Source organism: Fukomys damarensis, unplaced genomic scaffold, assembly GCF_012274545.1.
Source record: "Fukomys damarensis isolate Sample0158 unplaced genomic scaffold, DMR_v1.0_HiC HiC_scaffold_23, whole genome shotgun sequence".
Taxonomy (NCBI): domain Eukaryota; kingdom Metazoa; phylum Chordata; class Mammalia; order Rodentia; family Bathyergidae; genus Fukomys; species Fukomys damarensis.
Genome location: NW_022900935.1, coordinates 28,588,598 through 28,607,479, shown reverse-complemented (window position 1 = coordinate 28,607,479; position 18,882 = coordinate 28,588,598). Strand labels below are relative to the sequence as shown.

Below are 18,882 nucleotides of genomic sequence, written 5' to 3'. Positions count from 1 at the left end.
TTGTACTTTTGCCAAAAAAAAAAAAAAAAAAGTAGTATGTTTAAAGTTGAAGCCAAGGAAGGTGCAATTGCTAAAGAGGTTAATGCTATTAAAAGAAGCCAGGTACTTTGCACTAAAACAATAGGATGGATACCTTGAACACATTTCAAAAATTGCCAAGTCCTCACCCATTACAGACTCAGGGAATATAAAACCGTGAAGTCATTTGAATGACTTTTCTTTGAGAAGACAGCCCCAGGATCACTTAGGGAGTTGTTTCCCTGGAATTTGTTTTTGCACGGGCAGCCATCCAGGCACTCAGAGGCTGTTGCAGCCATTGTCCAAAGGGGCCCAGCTATTGGTTTCCTACGCAGCAGATTTGGGGGGGGTGATTAGTTTTGGGGGGGTGATTAATGGGTGATTACTCATTAAATTTATTGGTACATTTAAAGTAAACAATACAGTTACATTTATCATTGGGATGTTGTACCTTTACATGATATGTCTTGGCTCTTGAAAAGAAAATAATGTGAAAAAAGGAAAAAATGGAAACAAAGTCTTTATAAATAGGGAAGGGTGAGGAGAGTGAAGGGAGGGCATGGGTAAGAGGAAAAAACAAAAACCAAGGCAACAGATTTTTGAAGACGAGCAATCAGTGAAGTTAGAAAAGATTTTTGATGATTTTTAGGAGGGCCAATTAGTGAAGTCAGAAGAAAGTCAGTATAGTATAGTCAAGTAAAGTGAAGGAAATGTTTTGAGGAGGACAGAATGACTTATTGTGCCATATGCTACCATTATATCAAGTAAATTTAGGAATAAGTTAGATTTAGTAATGTGGAGAAAACTGTAGATTGTGACAAAAGGGTGCTTCAGTGGAATGGTGGTGTCAAGTACTTGACTTAAGTTTAACAGCATTGATGTGAAGATTAAATGATACAATCAATAAAAAGTATATGTCTGGCTCCTGGGGATTTAGCTCAGTGGTGCCAGGGATTTAGCTCACCAGTGCTGCTGGCTGCCTCACAAGTGCAAGGTCCCAAGTTTGATCCCTGGTACATAGGAAACAAAACGGGATGGGGTTTTAGCTCAGTGGTGCTGCTGCCTGCCTCACAAGCACAAGGTTGAGTTTGATCCCTGGTACCAAAAAACCAAAACCAAAAACAAAACCGCAAAAACAAACAAACAAACAAATTAAATGTCTTAGACATATTCCCTCGCTCGCTCGCTCGCTCTCTCTCCTTCCCTCCCTCCCACCCTCCCTCCCTCTCTCTCTCTCTGTATCTGCCTCTCTCTCTTCCTCTCCTCTATTATCTATCATTTCTTCCTCCCTATCATCTCTTTTTCATCTCTATAAAGAGCAGTGGATGCCTTAAATTTGGGACCATAAAAATATCATAATAGAAACTACTGTATTTTCTTGTGTCCTTCTTATATTTTTCCATATCATCATATTAAGAGTGATTTATTTATTTAAATACTTTGGGTCTAAAATTTAATTTACCAAAAAAATGCTCATTGTCCTGGAGAGATACCAAATGATCTAAGTGCCAGTTTCTTTCAAATTGTGATAGTATTCATTCTGCCTCTTTTATCCATTTCTTTCTTAGTATATATACTTTGGTGCTTTATGAAATTCAACATAAATCTCTGTATAAGAAAATTATTTGGCAGAATTCTCTAACATCGGGTCATGACTATAAACTGTCAGGGCATATCTGGCAGTTGTCTCATCTCTTCTTGTCTCTATATAGTCAGTGCTTTTTTAAAATCTAATACTGTATTTTAGAATTTGAAACCATCTCTCTCAATATTTGGAAAATTTGGTTTTGTGCATTTATGACATTTTGCCCCCTTTTTTATCCCTTGTGCATATGTCTGTCCCAAAGTAGTTTCTATTCTCGCTGTATTTCCTGTTGCAGAATATAGAAAAGTACCATAACCTTATCATTGGGAGATAAGATTCATAGTGTCAGGAGATTTATACTTCATTCTTTGCCTTCTCCTTTAAAAGGAAACTTCTTTGTAGGTTTATTGTCAAAATAAGATTTTTAAAGGAAGCAGCATAGTGTAATAGAAAGAGTAGTGGAGTGTAGGAATCATGAGACCCAGATTCTAATCTCATCTTTTCTACTGCTATACCAATGTTTTGGGTCTCATGTTTCATACTTAATATTTCTGGGTCTATGTTTTTTTATACAAAACCCAAAGATGTAAGATTAGATTATATAATTCACTAATTGATTCTACAGATATTCTCTGTATGTTCTGTTTTAGGATCCATTGGAAGTGCGAATATGAATAAGATATACTCTCTCTATCCAAGACATTTGAACACTAGAGGTAGAGACAGAGACAAAACAAAACAAAACAAAACACAAGCCAATTAAATAAAAAAGTATTTAAAGATTAGAGTAACAGCACAATTAGAGGACAACTAATGAATGGGAGTGGTCATGAAAAACCTCCAAGAGGAAATAACTAAGTTTAAACTGAATATTTTTAAATGATATGGGTTAGAAAGATTTTTACATAGTTTTTATGAAATGTAAATTGGTACAACCACTTTTTGAAAAATTATAAAACTACAGGAGGAGCTAATATACACATACATTTTGGTTTTTTTTGATATAATGATAGTTTTTCATTTATAAAACTGTATACAAACCATCCCCAAGAAAATATTTAAGATATTACCACTGCACTATTTGTCATAGCCAAATTCTAGAAATTATTCAAGTAGATTGAAAATTGATAAATTGCATTGAGGATGAATGAATTGCAAGTACAAAGAAGACAATGGGAGAATCTTACAAGATAATATTGAGAGAAAGGACCTAGACAAAAAAAAAAAAAAAAAGAGTATGTATCATGTAATTCCATTCATACACACGTTTTGGGTGACTTTTCCAAAGGCATTTATTTTTTAACCTTAGGTTGGAAGTCAACTTGATTAGCTTTGGAATCCACTTGGGGTATTGGAGGAGCAGATTTATAAGTAGGTCTGATTGGGCAATGGAGGCATGGTGTTGAGTCTGTGTCTGATCCCTCACCCCTTTCTCTGAGCACTATTCCCCTGCCTCCATGAGCTAAGCAGCTTTGCTGTGCTCTAACATTCCTCCATGATGTTTCTGCTTCAGAGCTGCTGGTCATCGACTGAGTTCTCTAAAACATGAGCCAATTTAAACTTTTCCTCCTTTAAGTTGTGGGTATAGAATATTATGTCTAACAACAGGAAATCTATGTACAATAGAAAAATGGTACCAGAGAAGTGAGGTCATTGCTGTTACTATTCCTGACCACTTGGTGCAGAAGAGTTCAGAACCGAGTTATGGGAGGAGTTTGGAAAGGATTGTAGATGTGGGATAGAAAAGCCTTTTAATGTACATGGAATCTGATGAGTGATTTTGGTCAGATCTCAGAAGACCAGAGTGCTGATAGGAAATGGAACAGTAAAGACCAGGATCAGAAAGATTTCAGGTGGTAACAAAGATTCCATGGCAGTTGGATCAGAGGCCTGTATGTTACACTGTGGAAAAAAATTTGTCTACATTTTCCCCATGTCAGAGACTTTACAGGAGATTGAGAGTAATGGGAGTGGCCCGATTAATCTGGCAGAAGGAATTTTAAGACACCCTATTATTTAGGCTGTGGTATTGATATGTTTATTTTTTTTAGCCAGACTTAGAGTAACAATTGGGGCCAAAAGGCAGAGTGCAAAAATTTTAAACACTTAAATTTTGATCCAGATGGAATCATGTATAAAGCCAGGGCCAAGGAAGGTATGGCTACTACATAAATTAGCACTCTTAAAAAGAAACCAAGTACTTTGCTGAAGGATGAGAAGAAAGATGCCTTGAGGTCATCACAATGATTGGCAAATTTTCACCCATGACAAGCTCACAGGTGCAAAAGTGTCAACCTTTCAGTTGAGCAGAGTCCCTGGGGCTCTCCTAGAGAATGGAGAAGGGACTCCTAGAGAATTTGTTTTCCTGAGTTTTATTTTGCCATGCTTAACCATCCAGGCATTCAAGAGGCTGCTGCAGCTGTGGTTCAAGGTGGAGTGGCTAACTGCTCCCACTGACAGCAGACCTTGGCATTGTCCATGTGTCTCTGGTTTTACTGGGTTGTAGAATGCAAGCATTGTGAAGTGAGAGATCTTCCACCCCAATTTTAAAGGAAGGTCTGAAAAGCTAGAAAGGGAGCCACTGTGAGGGCAGTAGTTGATAAAGCTATTGGAATGAGGCCTCAGGAAATCAAAGATGTCAGGTATGTGGAATATCTTCCAAGGGAAGTCACAGGCTGTGATTGCAGCCAGCCTGAGAGAGAGGCGATATGGGCTGCAACTGACAAGTCTACAAAGTGGATCTAAGTCCTCTGGACTTCACATTTCACCACCATGTGCCTCAGATGCCTGGCATGTACTATAGGACTTCAGGTCCTGTACTACAGGTCATGTTTGGCCTTCTAGATTTCACTCTTGCTTTGGTCCAATTCTTTTTTATTTCCCTGTTTTTCCCTTTTTCAATGGAGATATTTACTCTGTGTCATTGTACTTTGGGATTATGCAAGGTGCATCATTGCTAAGAGTTTGCCTTAAGTCTCAAAAAGAATTTGACTTGGACTTTTGAAAAATCATTGAAGTGGTGAGACTGAGGAAAGAATTATTGTATTTCAGTTATATGTAGGCTAGTTATATTAGGTTGAATTATAAACTTGCTTTTATTTTTATTTGGAGATTAAGTAAGGTTAAAGGAGATGTGTTTGAGTATGGAGTTGACAATGGTTGGAATTGGGAAGAGTAGAGCGTCAAGTTGATTGGCTTTGGGATTCACCTGGAGGATTGATTGATGAAACACACTTCCAGGTGTGTTTGTGCGGTCATGGAGGTGTGGCTTGGATTTTGTAGTCCCTTGCCCCTTCCTCTCTGGCACTGTTTTCCTTCCTCCATGATCTAAGCAGGTTTGCTTTACCACACTCTTCTGCCATGATGTTTCTGCTTTGGAACCTGCACACCATGAATTGAATCCCTCAAAACGTGATCTAAATTAAACCTCTCATCTTTTAAGTTTTGTGTATCAGGTATTATGTCCAGCAATGAGAAAGCTGACTGAAACAATACTGATCTGTAAGCAGGATGGAGGAATTCTTGGCAAATGGATAATGCCTGGAAAGATGCTTGCTAGTTATGTTCTTTTTCTTGATATGATAACTATGAATATAAATGAACTGGGTTTTTAAAAGATTTTTTAAGAGAAGCTTTTGTAATTTTTGTACATTTCTATGTATCTGATACATTTCAATACAGTCCTTTTCCACATGAGTAAGAATTAGTGAAGGTCGTAGCAAAGAAATGTGCTCTACATTGAAACAAGAACATTTTGAATAAAGAAGGCAAGCCATCAAAATGTAGTATTTTCCATTTCTTATATGTTGTGATTCTCATATTCATATTTTTCACTTTGTGTTCCTAACAGAATTATTGATGCCTACAATATGATATGACTTTCTTCAGGTAGTGAATATAATGAAAATAATAGTAGAAATAAAACAGTTCTTTTTCTATCCCATTGAGTAATTTACTTATAGTGTTGAGACAAAAATTAGGAGCAAAAACAACCACTGACTTCCTGAAATGAGTATGTTTTAATATCTTTTTATCAGTATTAACTTGCTTAGATCCTTTCAAACAAGCATAACACTAAATGTTAAATGAATGTATCAGATCACAGACAGGCAAAGAATACAGTGACACTCTTATCCTAGATTTTGATGATTTCAAAAGGAGTTCAGAAGATTGAAGTAAGTTTTACAACCAGTAAATTCTTATTTTACATAGCACTCAAACTTTTTGAAGCTTTTTCCTTCTTAGGAACATGAAGATCTTTTGGAGTTATTTCTCTATGTAGTAATATATATTAGAAAACATCATGGAAAATAATAGGCAAAACAATTACTACTTTCAGCAATTTGAGATGGTCCAATATATTGTGTTATTTTGTTTGTTGTTTTGTTTTTGGTACCTCGGATCGAAATTGGGTCCTTGTGCTTTTGAAGCATGTGGTGGAACCACTGAGCTAAATCACTGGCCCCAATATATTGTGTTTTTAAAAACATATTTTCTGGGAAATTAAGATCAAATTCTAGCCTTTAAATGTAAGCCATAGCTTCTCTTCTTACTTGTAATCCCACATCAGTTTCTTCTCCAGGGTCAGTGACCTCAGTATAAACTATGTATTCATGTACTTAGCAATAAGAAGAATGTACTTTAACAATATGATCGAGTCCAAAAAACAACTGGGCCATTCACTGTGTTTTGAACATTTTCCACTGGCCACTTTAGATCCACTTTCATTTTTTTTGTATCCTGATTAGTACTTTATGGACTGATTCAGCAGACTGCTTAGACTCTGGCTTCCAAATGAGTGTCAGTCCAATTGAGTGAAAGGTACTGGCAGGGGATCATAAGATGAAGAGAGAATATACTTTTCTCCTAAAGCCATCTTTGTATCTTCAGTTTTTGGTAACCAGTCTGTCCCTATTCCCTTCACCCTTAGACAGCCTTTGGTAACCTTCTGCCTGTAGGGTAGAAGTAACTTTTCTACCATTGGTGGAGCTGAGACACTTCATTATCTCTGGTTGATTTTTCACCACTGTTCATATCTTTGTAAATAGTACTTTTGTTAGGCTCTTCTTGTTTGTCATGAAATTGTCATCTATTTCCAGCCAGAATCTGAATGATGTGTTAGAGTGGTATTTGTGTGGTTTGGCTTTATATTTGTTGATTTCCTGCTACTGTCACAAAACACTTTAGACTAGGAAATTTACAAGCAACAGAAATTTATTGTGCAAAGTTCTGGAGGCTGAGACTCAAAGGTCAAAACACTGGCAGGTTATTTTAGGTGAGGGCCCATTCCTACTGTTCTGCATTTTCACATAGCAAAAGGGCAAAGAGTTCCTTCTTCCTCCTTTATGAGGGCATTAATTCCATTCATGAGGGCTGCCCCACCTCTTAATATCATCACTTGGGGATTAGATTTCAACACACAAATTTTGAAGCATCCAGACTATAACACTCTGGGCCGGGCACGGTGGTGCATGCCTGTAATCCCAGCACTCGGGACGCTGAGGTGGGAGGATTGCTGTGAGTTCAAGACCAGCGTGAGCTACATAGTGAGTTCCAGGTCAGTCTCAATTACATAGAGAGACCCTGTCTCAAAAAACAAAAAAACAATCAGACTATAACACTCTGGTTTGGCTTTGTTTTCTATGCAACATTGTGCCAATCCTGATCTTTCTTTAGGACACTGTTCATGTGTTACCTCCTCTGAAATATAGGTTTTGGAATGTAAAACATCTTCACCTGAAGGAAACTCATTTCCCACTTGTGTGACTCTGAGCAGATTTCTTCATATGTTTGAATTTATTTTCCTTTTTATAAAATACAAAACATACCCCCTTGCAGAGTTGCTATAGTGATTAAATAAGATTATGTTTTTGAATGGCCCTGCTACTATATAGGATATTAATAAATGTTAGATTTTTTCCCTTCTTCGCTATCCAACTTTTACCTATATATATATTTTTTTTTACTTCCATACATTTACTGGCATGTTGCTTTGAGTTTGTTTGCTAGTTTGTTGTTTCACTCTAAATGTCTTTCTGAATGTACTCTGAATTTCTTAATGCAATGTGTAACTGAGAATAATGGGAAATGAAAAAATTACTTTTGCTTTTTATAATCATCATAACTATACAAAATGTTATGGTTTGTTTCTAAATGTCACCTGAGAACCTCTTGAGCTCATAGGCAGGCAGGGCTTTTGGAAGGTGACTCAATAATGGAGCAATATAGATGATTTGCTGTTGGGAGGTAGGATCTGATCAGAAGGGCCAGGTCACTGGGGCATGACCTGGAAGGGAATATCTCCCTTATTGTTCCTTTGCTCTCTCTGCTTTCTCTCCAGCATGATATGAGGAGCTTTCCTCTGCCCAAACCCTCTGTCTCTGTTTCTAAGCCTGCCAAACTCTGATTAAAATTTCTGAATTGTGAGCCAAAATGAACCTCTCTTCCTTTAAACTGCACATGGCAGACATTTTTCCCAGTGACAAGGAAAATGACTAAGAAAGGAAGAGTATATAATTTTTCTTATTTTTAATGAGGCTCAAAGAAACTAAACTGCTTGTTTAAGATCATAGAGCCACATGATGGTAAAACATGATTTAATCTCAGTACTCAGATTTTAATTCTCTTCCTTTTTCTGTTATACCATAAAAACCATTTTACAATCTTGAATATTTTACCCTTGATTCACACTTTGTCCATTCATACTGTTTTTAAGTGATCAAGAAGCTATCTCTCTCCCTCTCTCTTTTTTCTTCTCTAACTTCCTTTTCAATGATTTGGCTGTGATTTTTTTCCTTTAATCTCTCATTATTTTTTTGTGATTATTATCTCAGTGAATGATTTTCTCCAAAGACCACACAATAAAAACTTCAAAATTATCATAACAGAAGCTGGAAAGAAAGCCAGCATGTATTTCTCTGAAACTGGTTTTGAATTTTGGTATTTGTAAGTGGCCTTTGCTTCTCCTTTAGTTTTATTCTTGGCTGTTGTCTTTACATGCATAGCTCTGTGGTTACATTCAGACATTTTCCAACGTTAGTTAACATAGGAATGCTTAATGAAAGAACCTAATAATACAGAAGTGACAATAGCATCAGTGCTCCTCTTGTTTGGGTTTGAATCAAGGGCTGAACATGTACTAACTGTGTGACATTAGATAAGTTAAGCTTGACTTTTAAAATTCAGATTACTTATTTGTAAAATGATGGTGATAAAAATATTTGGGGTGGGATGGGGTAGAGAGGTCGTCTGCATTGCAGATTTCTTGTTATAATTAGGTGATAAAATGTTTTAAAATATCACACGTAGATTTTAAATAGTCATTTTCAGTCCCATTATTAATATTTTTGTAAATAGAAGGGGCGCAAAGAGTCCTATTTTTTTGAATTCGTGTTCAGGCCACTAGACACATTAAGTGATGAAAAGAATAGTTACTGTATTTGGAGTCAGGCCATTGCCAAACATGTCAAAAGGCACAGTGCCTTAGGGTGGTCAGTGTGGAAAATCTCCTTTGTTCTCTCTGTTTGGCTCTCTTTATGATCCACAATAACTTCTGCTTGTGTGGTGCCTTTGAGTATTTTAAGACAACTTGTAGGTTTAAGTTTCTCCATATATCACAGCAGGATTAGGCCTGGATGGATCTAGTAACAGTGCCATCTTCCTCCCATGCAGGTTAAGACTTACTGATAACTTCTCAAGGCTCACTAATTCCCTTTTACAAAGAGCACTATATACTAAAAGGCTTGTCATAGGGGATTTCTGGTGCTAGTAACTTTCTAATTCATTTATTGAAATAAAACAAATATTTGGAATAGAACCGGAAAATATATAGTGAGAAAAGGATTTAAAAAATAGATTTGTGTATTTAACGAATATGGACAGTGCATTAGAATGGGTAATGTTCACAAACCCCAGATCTTTATTCATATTGATCCTTCTTTTTCTTTCTCTGCCTAGGAACTGCTACCACTCTTAAGAACCCACTCATTATTTCTTTTGATAATTTTCCATAGACTGTGAGCCACTGAGGGCAACTCATTTTTATCTGTCCTGCTAACACTGAGCCTGGCACATGAAAGATATTTGGCAAATGAATAAATCTAAATCACACGTTTTTAAAATATTGGAAAACAGTCTCACTTTTCCCATATAATTCAACACAGTGTTTAATGACTTCCTGAAAGCCTTTTCTAGAGGTCTGGCTAAATATGTCTTTTGTTCTAGGTACAAATGAAAATCAACAATCATGCTAAATTTTTGAAGTGCCAAGGGAGTCTAGAAGGGAGAAATATTACATAGTCTAGAGAAGTAGAACCAAATGAGCTCTGAATGTGAACAGGCCCCACATAAGCCTGGTACTTCCATAATATTAGCAATTAGTGAGATCCAGCTGGTCTTGACCTTAAGGAGATCATAGTCTTGCTGTAGATTAAAGCCTCACTCAAAAGTAGACTGTATTTAAGGCTGAAGGTAATGAAACTAAAAAAGAGTGGTAGAGTGGTAGACTTGGAAGTGAGGAAGTGATTCCTAGAGCCAGAAAGGCTAGAAAATGCCCCCTATAACAGGTGAGGCTCCAACAAAGCTTTAAAGGATACTCCGGCCATCAAAGGCAGAAAATTCCAGGTGAAGAGGAGGGTACATGCAAAGGAATGTGTTGATGAATAAGCAGGGCTCCTGGTGAGAGGTATGAGATGATCTATCTGGAACAAATGAATCAGTAGTACTGTTTTAAGAAAGCATAGAAAATATCAAGTAAAATTAGAGTGGAAGACCGACTGTTGAACTCAAGCTGAAGTGTTTTGAGTTTATCCTAAATAGCAGCCTTTGAAAGTTAAAGTAGTTTATCAAAATAAATTTTGTGGGGCTGGGGATTTAGCTCAGTGCTACTTCTGCCTACCTCACAAGCATTTGGTCCCAAGTTTGATCCACAGTACCAAAAAACAAAATCAAAAACAACAACAACAAAATCTTGTTCCTGGCATCATAGTGTTTTGGAAAAGGCAGGGCAGCCAGAGGGCAGAAATGTAATTCCTTAGCCTTTCTGAAGGGCATAATGTTAGGGGTTGGGGATTGTTGACATACTATTAGGGAAAGTTCATAATAAACTTTGCTATTTTTTAAAATACAGTGTACTATAAAGAAAATGTCACTTGAACTAAATTTTAAAGCACAAGTAAGTTGGACTAAAAATTTTTGTGTTTAACATATAAGTAGTTGGTGCAACAGAGATGAAAGTAAGAGAATTATAAAATAGATAAGAAGGACCAGAGAGCATAGCCTACATTGCCTTTCCTTCTGTGATTCCAGGACTGTAGTGAATTGATCAGGTATAGTCAATCTTTTAAAATGAAGTGATACAGAAAATAAATTAAAGCCCTTGGGTCAAGCACACTATCAGGGTTTTTGGATTTAGAAATACCTGGGTCAGAATCTTGATTCATGCTCTTTGTGTGATCTCAGATATGTGACTTCATTTTTCTTAATTTTGTTTCCTGATATATAAGATGGCAATGATAATAATGCATTTGAAAGATTGTTCTGAGAATTAAGTGCATTTGTAAAAAATTTGTTTCTTAAAGATTTATTCTAAGCAGAAGAAAAAGACTGAACCTGTAGTCAAGAGGAGGCTAAAGAATGAGTTATCTTCAGGCCGTATCCCTGTGACCATTATCATCCAAGTGCTGTTAAGAGGCTAAGAACCAACGTAAATAGGACCCTGTAAATATAGATCAAAACATCCTCATTGACTGTCAAAGTAAGATTGCAGCAGCATTAAGGCACCCGGATGAAACACACCAGCACTTATCCACAGTGAAATCTATAAAGTGCTTTCAATTGCTCAGGGGATCTTTAGATATAGCATCATTTTCTCTATCTTATGGATGGCTTGGCCACCTCTGCTATGAATTTTTCATGATTCCCCTGACCCAGCAGCTCTTGCCTGTGGAGAGAGTAATACAGTATTGATTTTGGAGTTAGGTTTCTGCCTTTTCACCACAACAGGATTTTTGTAGCCTAGAAACCTCAATCCTCTATTACTCATTAGAGAGTAGCACAACTTTTGTTAGACCTGGAATTCAAGAGGTGAACCATTTCACTACTGGTGTCAAAGATAGACTTTCTAGTGGAATTTTACCTGATCTCAGTAATGAAAGTAGCTGTTATTAAAAACTTCCCTAATTGAACTAGCAGAGGTTGTATTATAGATAATTCCAAGAAGACATTAGTCTCCTTTGTCTCTCTCACAATTAGAATGTTTTCCAAGATATAGCCTTCTGAGTGAACTTATTAAAAATATACTAGAGGCCAAAAAGAAGAAAAAAATATATTCAAGAGGAAATGCAGTTCATATTTTAGTATTTTTTCTTCTGTATAATTTTTGGAATAGATGTCTAGATGATTCTTATTTTCGGTAGTCCTTGGTCATATAAGAGAAATGAAAGGAGGTCATGCTGTTGGTAGTTTTTATTTAAACTGCTTTTAAGAAATAAAAAAAAATCTATATCTTACATCCTGTGAAAACTCATTCTTGTCATTGCCATGGTAACAAGACTTTTAAAAGGGAGTTAACTGAAATTTAGCTGCATATATTATTTCTTTGTGATTCATACTTCATATAAATGCAAATGTCACACTAATACATATTTTACCTTAATCTTTTATACCACAATTTAGCCTTAATTGAGCTAATATTTTTCTTAATTAAATTTTGTGCTGCTTTGAATGTTTTTTCTTCTCCCCTCCTCCTTGGTCCCCTTTTCTGTGGATTCATCAAAGTATTAAACTGTATATTTCAATCAAGTGACATGTAATTTAGGGAACTGTCACACAGAAGATCAATAGTCTCAACCTGAGAACTCAAAAAATTTTTGGAGTACTGCTTGTCCTGCCTAGAAATTCAGCTATTCCACCACTCCAGTAGAATATTAACATCTCCTTTCACTTGTCTGTTCCCTCACCATTTGACTGTCTCCTAAGACTGAGGAGCTGTGTACCTGGTGGAGAAAACATCACCAGTACATCCTGGAGTAAAACACAATCGTCATTACTTCTCAGCTTTGTGTCCTGAGGCAAGTCCTTTATTTAACCTTTTCTCACAGATTTTTTTCAGAGATATAATAATATCTTCGTCACAGGGATTTTGTGAGAACTTAACAAAATAATGTTTGTAAAGTACTTGGTGTGGCACTTGATAAAAGATACATATTCAAAAAATAATGGTGTTATTGTTATAATAATGATTATAAGGAATTAAGAGAAAATCTTATTCACTGATAGCTCTGTATTTGTGTGGATCTGATAATCTTCTAGGGATGAAGACTGAAACTCAAAGTGTAGCATATTATTCCTGAAAGTGACGACAGATTTTCTTTTTATGCTTCATAGAATAAAAGGGAATACAAATAGACAGAGAGGGGAATAGAGAAGAGGGAGCAACTAGAGTGAGTGAGATGGAGGGACACCAAATACACCTAGGATAAATAACACCTAGGATAACCCATTCTGATGACCCTCAGATATTTTTTATAAGTGGACAAAACTATAAAATGGTTTGCAAAGGTGAAGTGTGTATGTGTGAGAGAGAAAAGCTGTCAAGGGATGAATTTTGCACTCTAATTGAAATTGGCTTGATAGAAGTACCCCTTGCTGAAACAGTGCTTAAAATGAGAAGGACTCAAGCCTAAGAGTTCAGAGAGAAGGCTTGTATATTCATCTAGTCTGAAGCTGAACATAGTGTGTTGAGATATTGTCCAGTCTGTATGTTTAAGAGCAAAAAAATGCCTCAGCTAGCATTGGGACTACACAATATCAAAAGCCATTTTTTGTTGTTAATCTTATTGGTATATTTTAGATATAGATAGTGATCACATTCATCATAGGGAATTTGTTCCTATTTATTTCAGGTGGTCTTATATTTTTGTGCTCTCTACATATTTTAAATATTAGTCTTCTGAGAAATAGCTGTCGAATTTTTTTTCCTTATTGGGTAGGTTGTATTTTTCACTCTGATTCATTTGCCTAACAGAAGCTTTTAAATTTAATGTAGTTCCATTTGTTAATTCTTTCTGTTATTTCTTGTGCAGTTGTAGTGCTGTTTAGAAAACCCCTTCATACACCTGTGACTTCAAGCATCTTTACCTATTTTATTTTACAATACATTCAGTATTTCTGTTTTAACGATTGGATTTTTTATACATTTTTATTTTATTTTAGTACCTAGTGACAGATATGGGTCCAATTTCAATCTTCTCCAAACAGTTATTAAGTTTTCCCAGCATCACTTATTGAATAAGCTATTTTTCCTCCAACATATTCTCATATCTCCTTTGTTAGAGATCAAATACATTAGTGTATGTAGGGATGTTTCTGGGGATGTTTCCATTGATCTGTGTCTGTTTTTGTTTTGGTACCATGCTGTTTTTATTACTACTGCTTTGTAGTATAGTTTGAGGTCAGGTAATGCAGTGCCTCCTACTTGGCTCTTGTTGCCTAAAGTAGATACACAATCTTGGGAAAAGATTTCTGGTAATCTTTTTGATCCTCTAATTCCTCATTTGTAAAATTAGCTAGTGGTTTTCCACTTGAGTAATTTTTAAAGAATTAAATGAATAATGTATTTGAAGCTCTCAGCTTACCTTTATAAGACTCACCTTAAAAAATTTATTTTAAGCCAGGTGTGGTGGCTTACACCTGTAATCCCAGCACTCAGGAGGCTGTGGCAGGAGGATGGCTGTGAGTTCAAGACCAGCTTGGGCTACATAGTGAGTTCCAGTTCAGTCTCAACTACATAGTGAGACCCTGTCTCAAAAAACCAAAAAAAAAAAAAAAAAAAAAAAAAAAAACCAAAAAAAATTTATTTTTTTAGGTGTTAACAATTAATTTCTAAGTTTCTTAAAGACACATGATGGCACTCTTCTGCCCTTATCTTCTTTACAGCAGTTAGCAGTATGCCCATCCCACAGAGAGAGGGCTGGTGACCTGGCTCCATTTTACAGTCTCATCCTTTAATCTTTCCTTCTATGTGTTTTAGTTCATATTTATTGGGATTAGTCCAGTTGCTATCTGTTCCATTCTCTCTTTTTGGCTGTTCTATAATGCAATTCTTTCTATTTGAGGATGTTCTTTCTCTTATTTTCTTGGCATGTTTCAACTGGTATATCAAGTATACAGCTTGAGATGACTTCCTCTGGAAATGTATCTAAGTCAGGACCTCATTTTATGCTTTTACTGTATCCTGTACTTTTCCAGTGCATAATTTTCATATTTACAATCATTTAGTTAAAGAAAATTATTCATTTCATAACTATATTCTATAACTATACTCTGAGGCAGAGATAATGTCTAATTTTTCAGGGTATCTTTAATGCTAAGTGTAGTACATGGAAGGAAGGCAAGGGCTGTGTAAGGCTTCTTAGCAGATTTACATCGTTCAACCTAATTAAGATTGGTGGCACCTGAATAGAGTGGTGTGCACACCTCAGTTCCAGGGCCAAAAGATATCTAGCATAGTAGTTCGTAACTGATAAATAATTTCTAAATCATTACTTAAGTCTGAGTTACTGAGAAAAACAAGAGTGCATGATTTTTAATATACAGTTGCTTTGCATTAAAAAATCTCTTATTTCATTACATTTTCCACATTCCTTGCTATAGAACATTAGTCTGAAATATACTGTTTCTGAAAAGCACTTTCTATTATGTCCCTTTTTGGGAGAGTCACAATAAATGTGAGAATTTTTATTGTTTTGAGGTAGGAGTGAAAATGGACCAATGTCACTTAATCTAGTTTCCAAAATATATTTGATTACTGACACCCTTTTCGTCTGAACATGTGTTAACATTTGGTATAACATAAACTGTAGGGAATACTAACTTCAGGACTAGCTCCACCCCTCTCCCACTTACTTCATTGTAAATTGTGAAATATATAGCAAGGATATTTGAATTCAAGTGTTTTAACTAAATAGAAAATAAATGCCTTCCCATTAACATGATCTTTCAACTCCAGTTTGATTGAAATTTCATTTTGGCAGATCCTTGGGTTCTGTGGACCTGAAGTGAGGAGTTACTGTTTTACATATGGAGGATCAGAACACCAATATTTCCATCAGGAGTGTGCAATAATGGTTCAGGTCAAAAGCTCCTCAAAGCAAACTGCGTAAAAGTGCTTTTGGCTCTGCCACTTATTACCTATGGCATTTTGCCCCAGCTTTCCATTCTTTCTGTGCTTGCCTATCTGGTACAATAAGGTTAGAAGCTAGAGTGGTGAAAAGGGATGGAGAGAAGAGATGAGAGATGCAGGTAAGGCTTGTACCAAGGCACTGACTGCCTGGGAGATGAGAATTTTACTTAAATGCCTTAGGCTTAACTGTTTTGAATAAATTCATGGATATGGAGAAAGCATGACTTCTGTCTAGGATTGTGACATATAGTGTCAATAACAAATATATTGTTGCTGACAAGAGCTGTATTCTTTTGTTTTATTCTTAGAGTGTGCATTCTAAAACTTTTTTTTCTTATTCATTCATGATATGAAATAATTACATTTCAGATTTCAGTATACAATAAGAGAAATCATCTGTCATGTCCAAGAGAGAACACTATTTAAAAAAGTCCCAAATCTCTGTTCTGAATATGTCATTCTTTTCTGCAAATTTCAATGACTTTCTATAGCCCACAGAAATGTTTCCAAAAAGGTGTACCTTGGATCACCAGATGATTTTTTGATATTTCTTAAAATTTATTTTTCATAGAAAAATTGGTTGAGCAAATATAACGTTGAAGAAAATTAAGAAGGTGATTTTGTAGGTATTTTGAGAAAAGAATATATAATTTAAAAAATATATGGAACAAAATTCAGACAGTAAAAATGGCATATGAGGCAAAATAAATTTCCTTCCTCTCCTGTTATCTGGGTATCCAGTTCCTTTCCTGAAGGCAACCAATGATATTAATGTCTTATGTAGCCTTCTAAATATATTCATATACTAGTATGCACATCTGTATATTTTTTCAATGCTTCAATATTAGCTTACTCTTTCATTTTGCACTCTGGCTTTTTTTTCATTGAGCAAGCAGTTTGTAGAGAATAATAATAGCTCATATTTTTTAGAATAGTATGTGTTATGTATTCTTTGAAGGACTTTATAACTAAATCACATTTAATTACCATAAATATAGGAGACAGATCATATTTCATTCCCATATTACAGATAAACATGTGAACAGAGAGGTTATGTAACTTGCCCTGTGCCACACAGTAATGGAAGACCTGGGTCCAAATGATGACAGTCTGATTCTAGAGCACTTGCTTTCAAGTACTGTGTCTCTCCATTGCTATGGTTCATAAATTAGTTCTGCCTCTTATTCGTAATAAGTATATAATACTGTTATAGAAATGTATTTCTATATAGAAATACAGATTTTCTGTATAGATATAATTTTTTCCAATATTAGCATTCTATAAACAATGTTATGATGAGTACTTTTGTATAAAAACGTAAACAAATATATTTCTAACATAAATTCCTAGAGATACAATTGCTGGATTATAGGACAGGTATATATGTAGTGTCAAAATATTTGTTATGAAAATGGTATTATGTTGAACCTGATGAAATTATTGTTTTTATTAGTTAAAAATGAGAGAACATTATCAACCATGTGTCAGTAATATTTATTTGTACTTCCACCAAGTGCCAAGCCAAGATGGGAGCTAGTGGAGCAGTCTGTCTTGGTTGAAGTTGTAAGTGGATGGATTTTTCTAAAGAGAATTTTTAAACAATAATAAAGCAGACTAAATGCCAGATTTTTCATATATCACAGTAAATTAGCAGTTCCATGCATGGTGGCAAAATAGTCCTTCCTCCCAGTGTTGATTATTCCAGTCTCAGTCCCTTGGTTGGTGGTCCAACTATTGCTTCTTCCAAATATGTGTGTGTGTGAGTGTGTGTGTGTGTGTATGTGTGTGTTTGTGTGTGTGTGTGTGTAAATTTTAGAGCCTTCTGCAGTGAAATTTTAGTTGACTAGTCTTTTTAAGGGTCTTAAAAAGTTTATCAGAATATGTTTTACATTTTATAAAATATGTCTGTTTAAAATGTTTGATACAATCATTTTTTACTGGTTTATTGGTTCAGTTTAGGTATATATTATGATTATATTCATCATTGGGATTTGTATCTGTATATGATATATCTTGGTTCTTCATTTTTGTCCATTCTGTTTTCCTCCCTTCTGAGGATCAGGTTTGTCTGGCTGAGTCAGGAGCAGCAAACACACCTCTCCTGAAAAAACTCTGAGGCCCATTAGGGCTGGAATAATCTGCCCTCTCAGGTGTGCAGAGATCTGACCTTAGATAAACTGCTCCTTTCAAAAACCTCTAAAGTCCTGGCTCCATTCGCCTCAGCCCCTAAAGCATACAATCCAAAAACTAACATGTGGCCAATAACGATGTGCCGAATGTCCCGACTCCACCCTGGCTCCAACCCCGCCTTACTCTATATAAGCCTGTGTATTTGGTAAATAACGCAGAAGCGGTCCAGAAAACTCCCCGGAGTTTGCATGGTGATTCCGTGCCTTGCCCTCCCAGTCCGGGCGCCCTAAACCCTGTTCCTTGACCGGGCTCGTGGATGAAATACCCTTCCACTTTCCATCCTTCCCTATTTACAAAAAGCTTTGTTTCCATTTTTTCCTTCTTTTCTCATTTTTCTTTCCCTCTTTTTCTTTCCCCTCCCACCCTACATCCCTTTCCCCTTGGACCTTTGCTTCCTATTTCATATTATATATTACACATTTTGGTCCTCTTTTACACTTCCAGTTTTTTATGCCAGAAAAACTATTTGGTATTGAAACATGTTTCCTATTTATTTAGGAGCATGGCCTCAGTGAGCATCCATTTAGCTATAAATGTCTCTAATTTTGCATTCTTTATGGCTGAGTAATACTCCGTTATATTAAAAAAAAAACCCCACAACATATCTTCTTTACCTAGTCTCCACTTAATGGGCAATTGGGCTGTTTCTAAGTTTTAGCTATTACAAACTTTGTTACTATAAACATAAGTGCACATATAGTACTGTGGTATGATGCTTTTAATTCTTTTGGGAAGATACCCAGCAAGAGAACATAGGGTCAAATGGGACCTCTAATCCTAGGTTTTTGAGGAATCTCCATGGTAATTTCCATACTCGATGCACCAGTCTACACTCCCACCAACAATGGTAAGGGGTTCCTTTTCTCCCACATCCCCACCAGCATTTGTTATTGATTGGTTTCTTTGT

General features: G+C 35.9%; 1 protein-coding gene across 4 annotated transcripts in view; it reads left to right on the top strand.

Annotated features, from left to right (window-relative positions):
- Positions 1-18,882, top strand: part of Agbl4 (ATP/GTP binding protein like 4) — a 1,213,327-nt gene that overhangs the window by 259,680 nt on the left and 934,765 nt on the right. Inside the window, exon 1 of one of the 4 annotated variants that reach the window (XM_033767838.1) lies at positions 15,809-15,904. The exons of the other annotated variants lie outside the window; for them this stretch is intronic. Coding sequence (XP_033623729.1) covers positions 15,899-15,904 — 6 coding nt within the window. The 5' untranslated portion in view covers positions 15,809-15,898. Of the gene's footprint in view, positions 1-15,808; positions 15,905-18,882 lie in introns of those variants that run through there. 4 annotated transcript variants of the gene reach the window in all.